We start from the raw sequence: 19,326 nt of genomic DNA, 5'->3' as shown, positions 1-19,326 counted from the left end.
GACCATAGTTGAGGGGAGGGGGGGTACATAGGGTACAGGCCCTAAAGAGGGATTGTCGTTGTTTCGACCTAGGCGCCTAAAGGGTGAGTAAATTCCTCAGCTGCGGGTCTTCACCGTAAAATACCATGCGTGGGGCCCTTTTCTTATCTGTCCAGCGATGTTCTCCAACTGTGTCCACTAAGGTTTTATACCGGGCAATAGCAGGTGTTGGGCCTCTCCTTATCAGTTTTGCGGAGTGTTGCGAGCGGTACCTGTTTCCCTCCACGATTATAGTTCACTGCACTTGGCCACATTTTGTATGTCTAGCAGCATATGTTGAATCGCGGTTCCTGAACTGCTGGCGGTTTTTAAGTGTTGGTTTCTTTCCTTACAGGTTACGGCAATTGCCGACCGATCCCAGGCGGCGCACTCTTTGTTTTCTCGCTATTGATTAGCACAGTGGAATTTAGTGAGTTAATTAAATTTTCAGCACACTGTGGCATTTAGAGTATCCACCTCTTCTGCCCTCTCTCCTTGAAGTTCGATGTCTCTTCACTTTCAGAGACCCCGTTCGATTGGTCCTTTGTCTCGCGCATGGAGCGTCCACCTTTACCATGTAGTCTTTGACCGTGACGATTGGCAATCACGGTAAATTATTTCTGTCTCGGTAATCGCCACTCTTTGTTGGCTCAGTCACTCTATTCACTTACTGACCCTGTGCCATCTGTTCCCCAGGTTCCTTGCCCCTCCCTCCTGTGTCCTGATGAAGACCCCGTCCTAAGGTCACATTGTCACCTAGAACTTGTGGGGTCGAAACGTTGCCGACAATCCTGTTTGCCAGCAATTGACCACAATGTTGATTTGTCCACAATGGTTATTTTAATGATGGCATGTGATGAAATTATTGGAACATTCATGTGAAAAGTGTGGTTGAATTTATAAGCCAACAGAGTTCTAACAATTTTATGAATCAGGTCACGTTGACCATCACTCTCTTCCTAATTTCCCAGTAACCTGCACACCCACCTTGCACAAAAAGCTCCCCCCCCCCTCTCCTTCCTGGGGCTCTGTTGTTTTGTCGTTTGTGAACCAACGAACTTTCTTTTTGATTTCATTAAATTGTGAACCATATCTTCTGTTTTGATTCATTGTGAGTATACAACAGTGAATCTATATTGTTCTTATTCTCTTTCAAAGTTCCTATTGTGTCCTTTCTTTCCTAAACGGTTCCACACTGGGACCCCCTACTTTTGTACTATCATCTACCCAGGTCCCAGTGATTACATTGGGTATACTCTTTTTTGTACCATGCTGCGGATCATGGGCAGAAGGCAGTGGTGGACCAAGAGCCTCTGTATGGTGTTCCAGAGGGGTTGAGTATCTTTTAGCCAAGGCCAAAGGCTGACCGTAATGGCTTGGGGGGTACTGTACTCATTGACTGTTGAGCAGGTGTTACAGTCTCCATTTCAAGGGTGACTTCAAGGTTGGAACCCAAGCTGCCTTCAATGAAAAAAGCCTCTTCCTCTGATGACAATCTTTGAGGGTGCTCTTCTTCCACGACATCAATGTGACCAAAAAGCTCTGGTGTGTCTTCAATGCTCTTCAGTGTCATCTCGAGCGAACGTGTGCGATGGCCTCAAAGAGTTTTCTAGCAAAGGAAGGAGCGGCAGGCAAACACCCTCACTGTGTTCTGGTGACAGACAAAGATTGCAGACCTGATGTAAGTCGGTCTGAGGATACTTCACATGGCAGCGAGGACAATAACGGAAGGACGCCTGTTCCATCACCAGCAAGGCATTCTTGAGTGACACGATGGAGTCTAAAGGAGGTCCTGAAAGATGAGGCCCTCCAGGAGAACTCAGGTCAATGGAAAAGTGTATACAACAATGCACAAGAGAAATTGGAAAAGCAATCAAAAATATTACCAACCAAGGGGATGGTAGTGAGCGAACTGAAAAGAGCACTGTGATGTTGTCAAACCGAAAGGCAGGCACACACATCCGAACCCTACGGCAGAAAGAAAACAATCTAACAACAGAGTGAATGCCTATGTGCATTTTCACCAAGAGAAGTCACCGCTCTATCTTGTGACTCGAAAGACTTCTTCGAAGAAAAACAACTTGCACACATCCAGACCCAACACAAGATGGCAGGAGTATGCAAAGCATGCGTACCTACAGCCGCACATGCCTCAAACACAATTTTACAAGCATAAATCATTCAATAGCGTCAGGTCTGGGTCTTCCAAAAACTCCCAGTGTTGTCAGCATCAGGAAAAATGTCCTACAACGAAACAAGGACATTTGGTTGCCGACCCTCAATACACCCTCTCCAAGACACAGCCCAATGGCAATAGCTTTCTCCTCCCCTCCAGAGCCTAGCAAGTGAAGTGTGCTACCCCTAGCATTCTTGGGATCCTCCATCTGGAATACCAAGCATCGCCACGCACTGGGTAGGTCTCTCTGTGGTCAGTCCACCAGGTGGCTGGTTGCGCTTACCACTGCTTCTGCACGGGTCTTACTCATCAACCCCAGTGTGTTTCTGACCCCAGGTAACAAATAACATCAGGCTGCCAGAAAGGCACTAAGCCAAATGATGGAGGATAAAGGCAGATCAACTCGGCATTAACTTAGAGGGCTTCCGCCATCTTGAGGTTTTGGGCACTCTCCTTCAAGCAGGGATGGATGTCATAAGCTACAATCAGTAGAGGAGCTTACAATCACTGATTATCTTTAGTGGGGAGCAAAAGTGGATGATCAAGAGCACACGTCATGGTATGAACCTTGCTAGATCCCACATAGCACTGGATGGGAGATGGAGTGGAAGGGACTAAACTGAGTACTTGGAAGATGATGGCTAGGAAGCACCACATAGTAGAGTATGAGACTCTTGCTATGGGAAAGAAGGCTGTTTTCTTCACAGCATGGATTGCTAAGAATGCCTCCCTAAAGGGTAAACATTACTTGAAATCTAGTTCTTCTTTTTGGGAATTTAGACTAAATTCCTGAACACTGAATGTTGCCACCCATGCATATGAGCAGATACGTTTTAAGGCATGGGCAAAGTGGGCATCCATAAATAATGTTTCTATTAGATAAACACAGAATCTCATGTATGAAAAATAGGAGGGTGTCAGAGTGATTATTTGTAGTAACATTAGTGAGCTGCTGCTGTATTACAATATTAAAAACATACCTCACTATTCCTGAATATATAATGTAACAGCTTTAGAATTTGACCGAATGGGCCTGTGCACGGATAGTGACCCGACCAAAGAGGGCATGAAAAAGCTGAAATTAGATCATAAATTCAAAGCTGTTCTGAACAGGGGCCCAAAATACCATCCACCCTGGACCCACAAAATCCTTAAAATGACCCTGCATACGAGTCTTAAACACTTCCCATTAGATCATCTATTTTTATATACATTTATCTTTATATGTAAATAAATGTATTTGGAAAATATGAAAGCCAATTAAAGGCGGCAACTTCCAAATGTTCCCAATGAGTCATTAAACTGAAAAGAAACGATAGTAGGCAAATATGCAGTACATCCATACAGAGAAAAAAACTGAACTGTGCAGCAGGCCCCAAGCTGACCAAGAAATCTGAGAATCGCCTCTTTGGAAGATAGCTGACAGTTCGTTTGGAAAATTGAATAAGGCAGTAGAATCTAAGGCCACACTGCTGAATTTCCTTGTGAGGTCGATGAGTGGTGGACTAAACCGAGCATTTCTGTAAAAGGCAAGCCAATAAATAACTTTTTTTTGTTTCTGGCTTAAGACCTGGAAGAATAAAACAATAAAAAAAATAAGTAATCTCTAGAAATGCAATGGCAATATTGGTTGACTGTTACATCGACATCTAATGAGGTACTGACTTGTTTGTAAACAAGCATGTCCTCCATCACCACCTCCAAGAGGTTCAGAGGTTCTGCCTGATTCTTCGCGCAAGACTTTCAGAATTGTTCTTACATCTCCCATAGCGGCTGTGCCTTTTAAATAGTTGTGGTAGGAGTGATACTGATCTGCCTGTTTACTGCATCTTTTTCATGGCTATCTGGAAGCACATAAAATCTTGTGGAGGCTATTTTGCATTTCCATACTGCCAAGACAATGATGGAATCATCTGATACGTCTGTCTAAAAGTCATGGACTCCCATAAGTAGTTTTTACTTCTTGATGAGACAAACGGTCACTGTATTCAACTGGGACAATTTCAAGAATATTTTAATTGTTGGCACGAAGAAAAGTGGAACCAGTTTAGTCAAGCGTTTTGCAGAGGCCTTGGGTACCAGTGTTTCAAATCTAACAGAAATCTCAGTTCAGAAAGTTGAATGGTGTGCTTGTCAACTTCCAAAAAAGTACAGCATTTCAATCACTCGTAACAACAGCCTTGTAGGAGATATTGTTAATTTAGTGGGTAAATAGTGCCTCATTGGTGACTATGAATGCAAGTTCCTAAATATCTGTACCCTTTGTAGAATGGAATCAAACAAAAAACTCAGTGAGGAATGGAGTTGGTTTCCAATTAGCCAAATATTTGTTCATCCTTGAAAAACAGGGTTCTGATTTTTGGTAGGATGTAATGTCTTTGATACACTAATAAAGAGCAAAGCTAATAGACATGCCAGAAGCAGCAAGAGCGCTGGTGCTGCAGCTAGTAGAGATTAGGGTCCCAGCGTGGGCCACTGGGAATAGGAAAGATGAAGGGCCTCAAAAACGAATGCTTTGAAAGATGTGTGGCAAGGGATGGAGGGCAACAGTCATGTTCCATAAGGTAACACTGGGTCTCTTGATCATTGCTGCTGCAAGCACTAGCAACCAAGATAAATATCTGGACTCTTCCAACAGCATATTAATAATCACCTCTAGCAGGGCAGGCATACCGTAGGAATGTTGAGTGTACTTGAGTGATTTACAGGTTCGAGTAGTCAGACTTGCTCAGGAAGGACCTCAAGATCCAGCTCTTCGACTGAACCATAGTGCCTTCGACGGACCATCCCCCCCACCCCCAAGCCTTGAGACCCTTTTGGGTGAGTAGTCGCACTTTACAAGCCCCCTGATTGATTGACTTAATGATTGATTGACTTGACTTGCTGATCTGAAGACACAACAAAGTTTGCACAATAGCAAAAGATTTCCTTTAGGGCAGCTCTGGTCCAGATATGAAGCACTTTCAAAAAAATGAACCAATATTGGACTAATAGTGCAATCTCTTGCTTTATTTCCAATTTCTGTTCCATGAGCAGCCCAGAGGAAGTTGTGCTTCCTCTGGATCTGGAGTACCAGAAAATTGCGAAGAAGGAATTACTCAGACTAACTTCAGGCAGCGAACAAAAGCAAGCCTTGCCCAGCTGAAAGGTTTAAGATCTTAAGGTCATTAGACTCTCATCTAACGACTTTAGAGTGTATATGTATATGCTCTTGTGTCACAAACTCATAAGTTGAGCACAGGGTCACTTTTAGCACTAGTTCAAGTGTGACAAAAGTTCAGCTTCTAACACTATCCACAAAATTTAAATCCAAAGTCTTAATCAAGAGCGTGAATCAAATCCAAAAAAGGTATAGGAAAACTTGAGGAAAAAGCAGAGACTATAAAAGGTTGATATATGTGGTAAGCAGACAAAAGAAAAGGTAGTTAGGGGTTCAGCAGTGAGCCTCCCAGCAGTCATAGAACTTTAACGTTACCTTGGAACATCATCATTCCGACACAAAAAAGTCAAAATTATACAAATTTCTCTACTACAATCACAATGATATGTCAAAATAAATGCTTACTCCACTGTTCCATTTTGTTCTTTTACACCTGGCACATCAACATTATGCTTCATTGAAATAATGGCCTCCTTCGAAATAAGACGCAGACTGCCACCATCACTATGAGCCTTGTTGATAGATGCTACTGCCACATCACCTTTGGTTAAATATCTAGAGAAAAACGGGAGTAATTGTCAATTCTTTCAAAACATGGAAGCAATATAGGGAACATAAAATGAAGGCAGTTGCATTCTATAATAGAAATTACAGAATGTTAACAGATGCCATCCACTAGGATAACAATCTCTTTCAATGGTTCCATATTAAATGTTTGAAATTCCAATGTTCTGGTAACAGCTTCAGATAAGCATGCACTGCACCCCTGGTCTTGATATAAAAGCCCCTCTTTGAGTCTATCGTCTCAAAATGGCTTCACATTCACCATCTGCCAGTGCAAAAGTGCTGCCACATACGCCTGACACTTTGTAAACATCCTGGGAGACAATTAAAGGGGGAAATTAAGAATCCTGAACTGCCTACCTAGCAAATGGAATATAGCAATACTACGAGCAAGTGGAAGAGGGACCCTCTGGCAAACAAACAAAGGGCCATATTTTATACCTTTGACAAGCATATAACAATGAACCACTGCCACATGTTAATAAATGTTTCAATATATCAACAAGAAGGGGGGAAACCACAAGCGGGCGATATTTAACGGGGTCCAGTGTACGTGTCCGGAGGACTAGTAGCACAAGAAGGGTACGGAGTTCCCCGGGGTGAATGAGAAGAAGAGGTGTTAGTGGAGAGCGTAGAAGAAGAAGAGAAAGAAGGGGAAATTCCCTTTTTGGAACTAAAACCCTCACACACCTAGCAAGCTAGATGTCATGCTTCATCATTCTGGCAAGAAACATGTTGACCTGACCAGAGGGTTGTAGGTATTTTGCTCTGTACATTCTTAGCACATATCTCCCCTCCCACTATTTTAATCAAGGGCGTCAGCCACGCCAATAAAGCTCATTGTGGAGTGACCCACCTTTTTAACTCACCACTTTCCCACGACTACACTTTCACTGGCCCTCTCACTTGAATGCACCATATGGCTGGAACAAAAGATCTCCGATAAAGAGACCCTTCACAGGTGCCCGTCAGACATTGCAGCGCCAGTCTGACGAGGAGCAGAACCCATATGATGAAGCAGGACATCTAGCTTGCTAGGTGTGTGAGGGTTTTAGTTCCAAAAAGGGAATTTCCCCTTCTTTCTCTTCTTCTTCTATGCTCTCCACTAACACCTCCTCTTCTCATTCACCCCCGGGAACTCTGTACCCTTCTTGTGCTAATAAATGATTCAATACCTGCATTATCTGAATTGCACTCCCAACGATTCACATTATACAGAAGGCAAATCTCGTGACTGTCTATATTTTTGCAGGTGACCCAGGATTTATGCACACGGTGTCAGAGTGCCCTGAAGCATAAAACATTTGGATGTCATTGACTCCACCACACATGCCAGGATGTCCCCCAAGGCACAAAGGTGCTTTGTTGGCCTAAATACTCATTGGGAATGAAAAGATCTAGGTTCATAAGGATATATCTTTACAAAATGATATCTTCAATTCATTTTCAATTAACACTTAATTTTCTGGTTAATTTATAACCAGGGTACAAGCTTATAGGAATCGGTTTTTGCAATACTTGCCGGAATGACATTGGCACACTCTAGTTAATACAACATTATAAAGTTATAATCTACAAAAAATCATTGTGCATCAGTTCATCAAAACTTATATTCATTTGCAATGTAATCACAGAAGACCAAAAATCTCTTGTATAGTTTAATTAAATTGTATAGGTAATCGCAATTCATATTACACTCCTCGTGAAAGAGCTCTCCAACCCAGCGCAGGAAACAACGACATCACCCCATCGCAAGACCTCTGCAACTCCCTCGCTTCATACTTCCACAACAAGATCGCGGACATACACAACAGCTTCAACAACCATCCAACGCACACCATGACCGAACAATCACCCCCCACCACCACCCTCCACGCCTGGACCCCGATCAGCACCGAAGACACCATCCGCACGATGAACTCCATCCACTCCGGATCACCGACCGACCCCTGCCCTCACCACGTCTTCAACAAGGCTGACGCTGTCATCGCACCCCACCTGCGAGACATCATCAACACATCCTTCGACACCGCCACCTTCCCTGAGAGCTGGAAACACGCCAAACTCAGCGCTCTACTCAAGAAACCAACAGCAGACCCCACCGAACTCAAGAACTACCGCCCCATCTCGCTCCTCCCGTTTCCAGCCAAAGTCATCGAGAAGACCGTCAACAAGCAGATGGCCGCCTTCCTCGAGACGAACGGATCCCTCGACCCCTCACAGTCCGGCTTCCGAGCCAATCACAGCACCGAGACCGCCCTCATCGCCGCCACCGATGACATCCAAGCCCTGATGGACAATGGAGAAACAGCAGCCCTCATCCTCCTAGACCTCTCCGCGGCATTCGACACGGTCTGCCACCGCACCCTAGTACAGCGCCTCAGCAACATCGGAATCCAGGACAAGGCGCTGGAATGGATCATCTCCTTCCTCGACGGAAGAACACAGAGAGTCCGCCTACCACCGTACAAGTCAGAGGCCTCCGAAGTCATCTGCGGCGTCCCTCAAGGATCATCCCTGAGCCCCACTCTCTTCAACGTCTACATGAGCCCCCTCGCGGCCATCGTACGCAAACACAACCTCAGCATAATCTCCTACGCCGACGACACCCAGCTGATCCTCTCCCTGACCAACGACCCCGCCTCCGCCAGAGCCAACCTGCACGAAGGGATGAGAGAGGTAGCCGAGTGGATGACGACCAGCCGCCTGAAACTGAACTCGGACAAGACGGAGGTCCTCATCCTGGGCTCTTCCCCCTCCGCCTGGGACGACTCCTGGTGGCCTCCCGCCCTGGGCACCGCACCCAAACCGACAGACCATGCACGCAACCTGGGCTTCATCCTGGACTCCTCCCTCTCCATGACCAGGCAAGTCAACAACGTCTCCTCGGCGTGCTTCAACATCCTACGCATGCTACGGAAGATCTTCCGGTGGATCCCCACCGAGACCAGGAAGACCGTCACCCAGGCCCTCGTCACCAGCCGACTGGACTACGGCAACGCCCTCTACGCCGGTACCACCGCCAAGCTCCAGAAGAGACTCCAGCGGATCCAGAACGCCTCAGCCAGACTCATCCTCGACATCCCACGAACCAGCCACATCACCGGTCATCTGAGAGACCTTCACTGGCTCCCCGTCAACAAAAGAATCACCTTCCGCCTCCTCACCCACGCACACAAAGCCCTACACGACCAAGGCCCGAGCTACCTCAACAGCCAGATCAACTTCTACGCACCCAAACGCCACCTCCGATCAGCCAACCACGCCCTCGCCGCCGTCCCCCGCATCCGAAGAGCGACTACAGGAGGAAGGTCCTTCTCCTACCTGGCCGCCAAGACCTGGAACTCCCTCCCGACCGACCTGCGCCTGACCCAAGACCACCTCTCCTTCAGGAAGAAGCTGAAGACCTGGCTGTTCGAGCAGTAGCGGCACCCCCCCCCCCCCCCCCCCCCCAGCGCCTTGAGACCCTACGGGTATGTAGCGCGCTCTATAAGTGTCACTGATTGATTGATTGATTGTACCAGACTCACTACATACATATTCATATGGTCATTCAGTCTGCATCAAGCCTTTTATTACAGAAAATCATCATGTAGTCTTTACTATACATAGTGTATTTTTAAAATATACATTCATATAATTTCCAGGGACTGATCTTGTAGTCACAGAATATCAATAAAATGATTGACTCTCAAATGTGAAATTTTGACTCTATTGACATATTCAAAAGCCATTGCCAGGAGACTGATTTCGACTCTAATAACAGGGTAATTTACTTTATTGCAAGTATTCAGGTCATACCGTCTTGTGATTGATCATTCTTTTTAATTCTTCATTACTTTAAATTTAATTTTATTCTTACAATCCTTTTTTAAGGACTATTATAAAATGGAACTTTTTTTTTTGCATTCGTCGTCATTCATCATGTTATGATTTTAGTCCTCAATGAAATACAGTACTTGATTTTTATTGAAGGTCGTCTTGCAAACAGCAGTATGGCCATTGTTAATAAGTATTAACCCATAAATAAATGGTGGCTAAAGGGTTATTGTGCATCTTGATTTACTGATTAAGAATAAAGTAAGTTTTATCTGAAGATGAGAAGAGGGTGCCAACATGAATATAAAATCATCCTTCTCTGGGGATGTTCTAAAAGTCATAAAAAAACATATTCTCTTGTAAACATATCATAATCATTCATACCTTTTGGTGCTGCTATGCTTGTCTTGACGCTTTGTAATATCCATCAAGGCCAAAATAGGACTACAAAACTTCTCCCCACTTTTTCTTAGAATTCTTTGTTTCATGGCTGTCAAACTACTCCATTCCCTCACAAACCTCAAAACCTAACAAAACAGAGTATAGAATGTTTATTTCTTGACAAATAAACATAGTCAAAGCAAGGAATGTTTAATAAGTATACAGATGATAACATCATAAAAGTTTTTAAATGACTGAACTGAAGATTCCAAACTATACATCATATAAACAGAGTACGCGTGCCCAAAACATGCATTACTTTTGAGCTCAGTGATCTTAATAAAGGCAAGCCTTAGATTCTACTGGACTTCAGAAAAAAATGAAGTTCTAAGATCACCAACTTCAGATAAGTGACAGAAAAATAAAGATTGTTATGAGCTGATAAATGTCAGGTATTGTATAAGTTCTAGAAAGATAATGCTAGGTTACTAGTTAATATCTGAAAAGAGAAGTGAGAATGCTAATGTTCTATTCTACCTCAATTACTAAATCAGAGCTGATTATAGGAAACCACGGATACAATATGTATATGTGTAGACAAAAACACTTTATTAAATGACAACTAACAAAAAAAACTGTGCATTGCTGGCTGATTATTGAAATGTTTTCAAAATGGGATATGGATGTGGAGACACAAATACAGATACAGTGAAGAGCACTTTAAAATATTCTGGGGCAAATATATAAAGCTACAGGTCTAAAAAATAAAGAGCAAATATAAAAAACGAGAATTTAATATTAAATATCAGTGTTCTGGTAGTGCAACTTATAAAAAAAAACACTAGCTGAGGGATTTGGTAGAAAGATGCAGCCGGGCCGAAGACGGCTGAAATGCCAGAAACCGGTCCCCGGAAGCTTGTTTCCTTCCCAGTATAGGAATTGGCTTGGTAGTTTGGTCTGCCCTGTTCCCATGATGCACTGGGCCAGGGTCAGACTAATTTGCATATAGCCAAGTTCTGAGCTGGGATGGTGCAGTGAGCTAAAAAACAGTGATGGATCAAGCCCTGATCTTTGGACTGGGTAAGAGTGGTCTGCTTAATTCAGACACTCTGTTCATCACCACCCCCTTTTCTGAATCATTTTTGTCCACCATAAGCGTGGAAGGGTATACTCAGATGTGAGTCCCTGGCTCATTGCACCATCAGGATTCAAGCAAGTCGGGCCGAAGATGGCTGAAATGCCAGAAACCGGTCCCCGGAAGCTTGTTTCCTTCCTAGTATAAGAATTGGCTTGGTAGTTTGGTCTGCCCTGTTCCCATGATGCACTGGGCCAGGGTCAGACTAATTTGCATATAGCCAAGTTCTGAGCTGGGATGGTGCAGTGAGCTAAAAAACGGTGACGGATCAAGCCCTGATCTTTGGACTGGGTAAGAGTGGTCTGCTTAATTCAGACACTCTGTTCATCACCACCCCTTTTCTGAATCATTTTTGTCCACCATAAGCGTGGAAGGGTATACTCAGATGTGAGTCCCTAGCTCATTGCACCATCAGGATTCAAGCAAGCCGGGCCGAAGACGTCTGAAATGCCAGAAACCGGTCCCCGGAAGCTTGTTTCCTTCCCAGTATAAGAATTGGCTTGGTAGTTTGGTCTGCCCTGTTCCCATGATGCACTGGGCCAGGGTCAGACTAATTTGCATATAGCCAAGTTCTGAGCTGGGATGGTGCAGTGAGCTAAAAAACGGTGATGGATCAAGCCCTGATCTTTAAACTGGGTAAGAGTGGTCTGCTTAATTCAGACACTCTGTTCATCACCACCCCCTTTTCTGAATCGGTTTGATTTGTTCAGCATTCCTTCCTCCATTTGTATGCACAACATTTTTTGCCCTAAGTGGGATGGGTATGCCCATATGTGGATCCCTTGCTAGCTGTGCCATTGGATTCAAGCTAGCCTGGCTGATGAAGGGTGATGTCACGAAGCCGGCCCAGGATGCTTGTTTCCGGTCCAGGCAGGACCTGGCTTGGTAGTTTGAGCTGGAACTGTCCCCATGAGGAGCAGGGTCAAGACTCATTTCCATATTGTTGGGTCCAAACTGGGGTGGCATGGTGAGCAAAAGACCAGTGGATTTAACCCAGCTCTCTTGACTTGGGGTGAATGATTGATTTGTTCAGCATTCTGACCATTATTTGTTTGTGCAGCATTTTTGCTAATGCCTGGCAGATTGTAATGCAGAGTACAATCCATTGAAGGATGGATCTCTTTTGCACTGCTGCGCCCTTCGTTGCACCAGTGAATCCAGTGAAAAGCGGATCATCCAACTGGTGTTCTTTGGTACGACTGATATAAAAACTAAGAGTTATCTTTGGATACTAGCGATGGATTCTCTCCACCTCCTCAGAGGGTAGAGGGGAGGAAACAAATGTTTGCAGGGTGATGATCTAACTGATGCAAAAGGGAGTCACAACCTTTGGAAGAAAGGGGCATGACTCCGAAGAACTAGTTGGTCTGGGTAGAAGGTGTTATATGGTGGTTTAAAGACAAGGGCCTGAAGCTTGCACACCCTCCGTGTAATTGTAACCAAGAAGATCATCTTACGAGTAAGAAGTCTGAGAGGACAGTTCTGCATAGGTCAAAGTGAAAACACATCAGAAAGGTTAAGATCAAATTCAAATCCCACTGGGGCACAATAAAAGGAGAAGGAGGAAACATGCTGCAAACTTTTCAAAAACTAAGTCATAAAATGTGACTAAAACAGGGAGGGCTGATCCAGCAACCACAAAAAAAGGCCAATATAGCCTGCAACTACCCCTTAACAGTGGCCACAGCAAGGCCTTGCCCAGCCAATGACAACACAAACACTAACACCTCAGACAGCTTGCCATTAAGTGGATCAACATCCTTGGCTGAACACCAAGCCACAAACTTGTCCCTACTTGGGTGTATCCTGATTTCATCAAGGGATGCCCGACGGCCAGAATGACATTAACAATTTAAAAAGGATGATCAAAAACCCTCCATTACCGCTCTTCGAGCGTGTGCAAGTTTGGATGCAGGACCCTGCCCTGCTGCTGGGACAGGAGATTCTGAAGAAGAGGAAGCTTGATCGGAGGACAGATGCTTATGTCTATGAGTTTGGGACACCATACTCTCCGTGCCCAGTTCGGAGCCACTAGGATGACTTGAGCCGGGTCAGTCCTTATCTTCTTGAGAATTCGGGGCAAGAGTGATATCAGCGGGAAGGCGTACAGGAGTCCAGAGTTTCACTTGAAGCAGAATTCGTCGCAGAGCAAAAAACGCTTTGGAAACTCCAATGTGCCGAACTGCTGACACTGAAAGTTCTCAGCAATGGCAAATAAAAAAACAAGTTACTTACCTGTAACTGTAGTTCTCCAGTATTGGAAGCTTTCATAGATTCACATACCTGAATCATTCCCCGTCGTCGAGACTGGAGTCTCCGGTACATAAAAAAGAAATGCTTAGTAGTATAGCAAACTGAAAAAAGGCCTAGGCCCATTTTGCTCTTGCAATCCATAACCTTCGTTATCTAAAAGAGACCAAACTTGTCCCTGAACCAATCAGAGCCCCTCACCCTCTAGAACACTTCAGGGAGAACCTTTTGCCCCTCAGATTTTCGTGCACTTGTGCCATAAACTGCTTTTGTGCCTATTCCCGAGATGAGCCTCTCAGGGGAGGAGGGTGGGTGTATGTGAATCTATGAAAGCTTCCAATACTGGAGAACTACAGTTACAGATAAGTAACTTGTTTTCTTACTCCAGTATTGGAGCTTTCATAGATTCACATACCTGAATCAGAATAGCGATTTACTAAATTATAGCACATTTTGTTTTGTTACCTACAACTCTAAATTAGGCAACATATGTCAGTCCACCATCGCAGTAACTGTCTATAAATACCCAAAGACAGATGTTCATAAATTAAGTATAATACAGCATACAACAATAAAAATGTGCTTATCTTACCACAAAGGAAGGAGGGATGACAAAGAGGGCTCACCTTTACTGGGAAAGGTTCCTCAGTACTGCTTCTCCCACTGCCACATCCTATTTGCAGGTGCATCAAGGCAGTAATGTCTGGTGAAGGCATGAGTACTCTTCCAGGTAACAGTCCTGAAGACATCCTGGATAGGTACTCCTGCAAATAAAGCAGTAGAGGTGGACACTGCTCTTGTAGAATGTGCACGAACAGGTGCATTCAAAGGCTTCCCCGCCGTCTGATGACAATATTGTATTGTCTGTGAAATCCATCGAGAAATTCCCCTTTTCTACAAGGGAAAAAACCCTCCCTGGGGGCACTATAAGCAACAAATAGTCGGGAAGACTTGCGGAAAGCCCTTGTTCTTTGACCATAGCATTTCAGGCACTGTTGAACATCTAATGAATGAAAAGCTTTTTCCACTGCTGTTGACGGTTGATGGAAAAAAAACGCTTAAGAATCAGTGGTTCATTTAGATGGAAATCTGTTGGCACTTGTGGAATGAATTTGGGATTAGTCCAGAGGACAACCCTATCCTTCTTGAACTGCAAAAACGGTTCTTTTATCGTGAGAGCCTGTTTTTCTCCAATTCTTCTGGCTGAAGTGAGAGCTCTGAGAAGAGCTAGCTTCCAGAATAAGAATCTCTTCCATTTCATCCTATCTGCTCTGTTTGTAGTTTCCGCCCTGGCATGTGCTAGAATATCTCTGCATTCTGCCGAAATATCTAGGATGTGGAATTCGCAATATTCAGGAGCCAGGCGGCTAAGCACAGCGATTTTGGGTCCGAATGAAGCACTTACCCAGTCCCCGGGACATTGTCAAGAGTGATGATATTGGTTGTAGACGAATTGGGCGATCCTCCCTTGGCAGGAGCAACTCCGTGAACCAGTGTGGTCTGGGTCACCATAGAGTTATTAGTATTTCCTTGCTCAGTTCCCTCTTTATCTTTGTTGCAGGAGGTGGATCGAAGAAAAGGTGTAGGAAAAGACGCCTGACCATGTTATCAAAAAACGCATTCCCCCAGATTCCCACTGGTGATGCCAACTTGCGAAGAACCAGCATTTTGTGTTCTGAGCTGTCGCAAATAGATCCACTGCTGGAACTCCCCACTTGAAAAAGATGCTTTGCAATATGTCCTGATTAATCTCCCACTCTTGGTAAGTCGATTTTAGTCTGCTGAGAGTGCCCGCTTTGACGTTCTGATCTCCTGGAAGGTGTTCCGCCTTTAGAGATACTCCATGTTGGGCAGCCCACTTCCATATCTTTGTTGCTGCCCACGACCGGGAGAGGATCTTATATCTCCCTGCTTATTGAGATAGTGCATCGCGGTCGTGTTGTCTGTTCTCACCAGAACAGACGTTCCGTGAATTCTTGGTAGGAAAGCCGGTAGTGCCAAGCCTACCGCTCTGAGCCCAAACCAGATGATGTGAAGCTGTTCTTGCAATTTCCACCGACCGCTGACCTGCAGGTCCTGAAGGAATGCAGCCCATCCTTCCAGACATGCATCAGTGCAAAGACTCAACAAGATGTTTTTTTTCTTTTCAGGTGCACTATGTCACTGCTTGCACCATAGCCAGGGGGACCTTCACCTTGTCGTCGAAGGCTCCCTCTACCTGGTGCCATTGGCAATCTAGTTCCTCCTGTAATGAATGCATCCTTAGTCAGCCTAAAGGAATCAGAGGAATGCAAAAGGACACTGCCCCTAGTAGCGACTTGTAAATACGTACTGAAAGACACTTTTTTCCTGTGAAACTCTTGGCTAGAGCCATGAGACCCCATTGCCTCTCTGTGGAGGGAATGCCTTGATTATAAAGGTGTCCAGAAACGCTCCCAGAAACGTTATCTTTTTTGATGGTTGAATGGACAATTTCTCTATATTTAAAGTCAGTCCCAGTTTGGCGAACAACTGTATACATGCCGTAGTGGACACCTGGGCTGAAGTTTCTGATGGTGCTTTTATCAACATGTCTTCCAGGTATGGAAATACTTGGTGTCTGTGCTTACTGAGAAAAAACTATTACTGGCGCCAGACACTTTGTAAAGATTCTTGGGGCTGATTTGCGACCCAATGGTAGTACTTTGAACTGGTAATGGTCCCCAGCTACTGCAAATCGAAGATACAGTCCAAGGGAAGGATGAAAATATCCTGTAAGTCTAGAGTGGTCATATGATCCCCGGAGTTTAAGCGTAACCAAATGTCTAGGAGGGTCACTATTTGAAAAAATTGCTTCTTAAGGTAAGTATTCAGAGCTCTCAGGTCTAGAATAGGAAGCCATTGGAGAGCATTTTTCCGGACTAGGAAGAAACGGGAGTAAAAATCCTTTTCGTTTTTGGAATATCGGCACTGGTTCTATTGCTCCCTTTCGGAGCATTGTCCAAATCTCCAAACGCATCTGAGATAGATGTTTAATCTCTTGAGGTGTCGAAGGAGGGAATTGAAACAAATTCAAGTGTGTGCGAATTGTATTTTATTGAAGGCCCATCTGTTCGTCGTTATTTTCTGTCAGTAATGCAGATGGGAAGTAACTCTCCCACCCATGGGAACTTGTGGAGAGGAATAGCAACATGTAGCCAGATCCAGGAGGTTGTCATTGTGTTTTACATTGTTCTGCCCATGACGACCTCCTCGTACTCTAGGAGCAGACTTTGTATAGCTATTTGTTTTTTTTTACCCTATTGCTGACGATATGGTTGTGATGATGAGGAATAAAAGGGGTGTTCTTCCCTTGTTGATAACTCCTTTTGTAGGATGACTGGCCTCTTTCCCTGGTGCCTCGGAAGGGCGTCTTACGGTCTCGTAGTGTACCCAGGGCAGTTGTAGTATCTGTATCTTTCTTGATACCTTGAAATGCCTCATCCACTTGTTTCCCAATAAAACTTCTCCATCGAAGGGGAGATTCAGGATCTTAATTTTTTGGGACTTCTAGTCTAAAGGCAGTCGCACTTAACCACCCCTGACACCTTAGCACCGCCGCTCGCCTTCTGTCTATTGTCCTCTGGGAAGAGGTCCATATTTGGTGCCATATCGCACCACATATGCCTGTCTTATCTGCCCAGAATAGCAAAGGCATTATCTGCTTTGACTAACAGAGCAGACATGGATGAGAATCTCTTTCCTGCATTGTCCAAGCATCTCCCCTCTCCAGGAGGTATTGATATAGGCGCAGAGGGATTCTTAGATTTTTGTTGCGCCACTTGCGAAAACACAGAAGCAGTTTTTGGATGGCCCAGTAAACACGCTGGTGCGTCTAAAGGAGCTTAATATTGTTTCTCCAACCCAGCGAGGACAGGCGTAACTGACACCGGTGTCTTCATCACTTTGAAACCTTCTTCCCACACATGGCTAACAATTGGGGATAGCCTCGACTGATTATTGGAATGGCTCCTTGAAATCGTATAGGAAGCATTCTGTTTGTATTTTCGCCATAGGAAGCTGGAATCTCTCGCAGCTCTCTCCATTATATTATGGAAACTGCGGAGAATCCACCAGTCCTGGTGAGGGAGATGCCGGAGATGGATTCAAGTAATCATCCCATTTTTTGGGGGGGGATCTGTTATTTCTCCTTCTTCCTGGTCATCATCATCCGTGGTGACCGGATTCTGGTGGTGTATTCCTATGAGTCCTACTCTTCAAGCTGGTGCGTTCCTGACGATTTCTAATTTTGGAATTTCCCGCATCGACGAGCCCGTCGACGAGATCGCCGTCGTAGACTATGCCATCGTAGACGAGCAGTCGTAGACAAGGCCGTCGTAGATGAGGCCGTCGTCGACGACGGCGTCGTAGACAATGCCGTAGACGAGCCGTCGTAGATGAGTCGTCTTAGACGAGGCCGTCGTAGACCAGGCCGTCATATACGAGCCCATCGTAGACGAGGACATCGTAGACGCCGCTGTCGTCGACGCCGTAGACGACGCTGCCGTCGATGGACAGGCTGTAACAGGCAATGATGGTGTTTTTGATATGAGTTTCACCTCAATCCTCGTCGACGATGATGGTTTCTTCGTCGACGATCCAGTTGACCTTGTTGGTTTCTTAGTCTTTACCTCAGGAGGTATAGAAGACGGCTTCCTGAAGGGTTCTTTGACCAGAGGAGGTGGTTTTGACGGCTCAGAAGTCGTCTTTTTTACATGATTTTTCCCCAAAAGCATGTCCTTTACTCTCCTTTTCCACAGAGTGAGGAGATTTTGAAGGACTGTGCCCAGAAGACTCATGAGTGGTCTTTTTGAGGGCCTTCTCAGGACGTTCCCCTGAGGAATGAGTTTGAGGAGATTGTCTTCTCTTTTGAGATCTCCTAGATGTTAAGGACGACGCCTCATCACTGTCATTAGAGAAAATAAAAACCTCCTTTCTGGTCTTAGCGTTTGACACCATATTAAAAGTCGCCCTTCACGACCTCTCAGAAACTTACTTGAGAAAGTGCAACATACCTTGCAGTCTTTGGTCTGCGGTATAGACAGTAAATGCAGTCAGTGTGAGGATCATCAGTGTAAAGCAAGCTCTTGGAACAAGTTGCACAGGCTCTAAACAATCCTTTCTTCTCCTTTCCAGACATTCTTTAAAGAATGTATTTGAAGATAATCCATAGTAGAACAGAATCCAGTAGAATTCCTAACAACAAAGTTCTTTAATGAAGTTAAAAAACACAGAATTTGAGCAGAGCTCAAAGGAGACTCACTAGCACAACGTGCGGTAGAAAATCTGAGGGGCGAAAGGTTCTCTCTGGAGTGTTCTAGAGGGTGAGGGGCTCTGATTGGTTCGGGGACAAGTTTGGTCTCTTTTACATAACGAAGGTTATGGGTTGCAAAAGGAAAATGGGCCTAGGCCTTTGTTCAGTTTGCTATACTACTAAGCATTGTTTTTTTATGTACCGGAGACTCCTGTCTCGACGACGGACAATGATTCAGGTATGTGAATCTATGAAATCTCCAATACTGGAGTAAATTGAGATAAACTTCTCCCCCATTCTTGGATGATACCTTGCACCATCTCCAGGCTTAGGTGCTATGTGTGGTCACAAATCTTCGACAATTGAGTTTGTCTGCCCTGGCATTCACAGATCCTGTCCGGTGTTGTATAACCCAAAAATCGTGTTCAGATGCCTTTTGGCATAGGGTTCAAGATCCCACCCCACCTTGCTTGTTGCAGTACTCCATTACAGTGGTGTTGTCCCTGAACCACTCTCCCTTCGAGGGATGGCAGAAAGGCTTTCAATGCCAC

General features: G+C 44.8%; 1 protein-coding gene across 3 annotated transcripts in view; it reads right to left on the bottom strand.

The window, feature by feature from the left end:
• Window positions 1-19,326, bottom strand: part of ZRANB3 (zinc finger RANBP2-type containing 3) — an 881,708-nt gene that overhangs the window by 51,735 nt on the left and 810,647 nt on the right. For all 3 annotated transcript variants that reach the window (XM_086957301.1, XM_086957303.1, XM_086957302.1), the window contains 2 exons: window positions 10,122-10,264; window positions 5,760-5,909 (listed from right to left, as the gene is read on the bottom strand). In XM_086957301.1, coding sequence (XP_086813427.1) covers window positions 5,760-5,909; window positions 10,122-10,264 — 293 coding nt within the window. The remainder of the gene's footprint in view (window positions 1-5,759; window positions 5,910-10,121; window positions 10,265-19,326) is intronic.

This window comes from Lissotriton vulgaris, chromosome 2_1 (assembly GCF_964263255.1).
Source record: "Lissotriton vulgaris chromosome 2_1, aLisVul1.2, whole genome shotgun sequence".
NCBI lineage: Eukaryota > Metazoa > Chordata > Amphibia > Caudata > Salamandridae > Lissotriton > Lissotriton vulgaris.
This window is presented reverse-complemented; position numbering and strand designations above follow the sequence as displayed.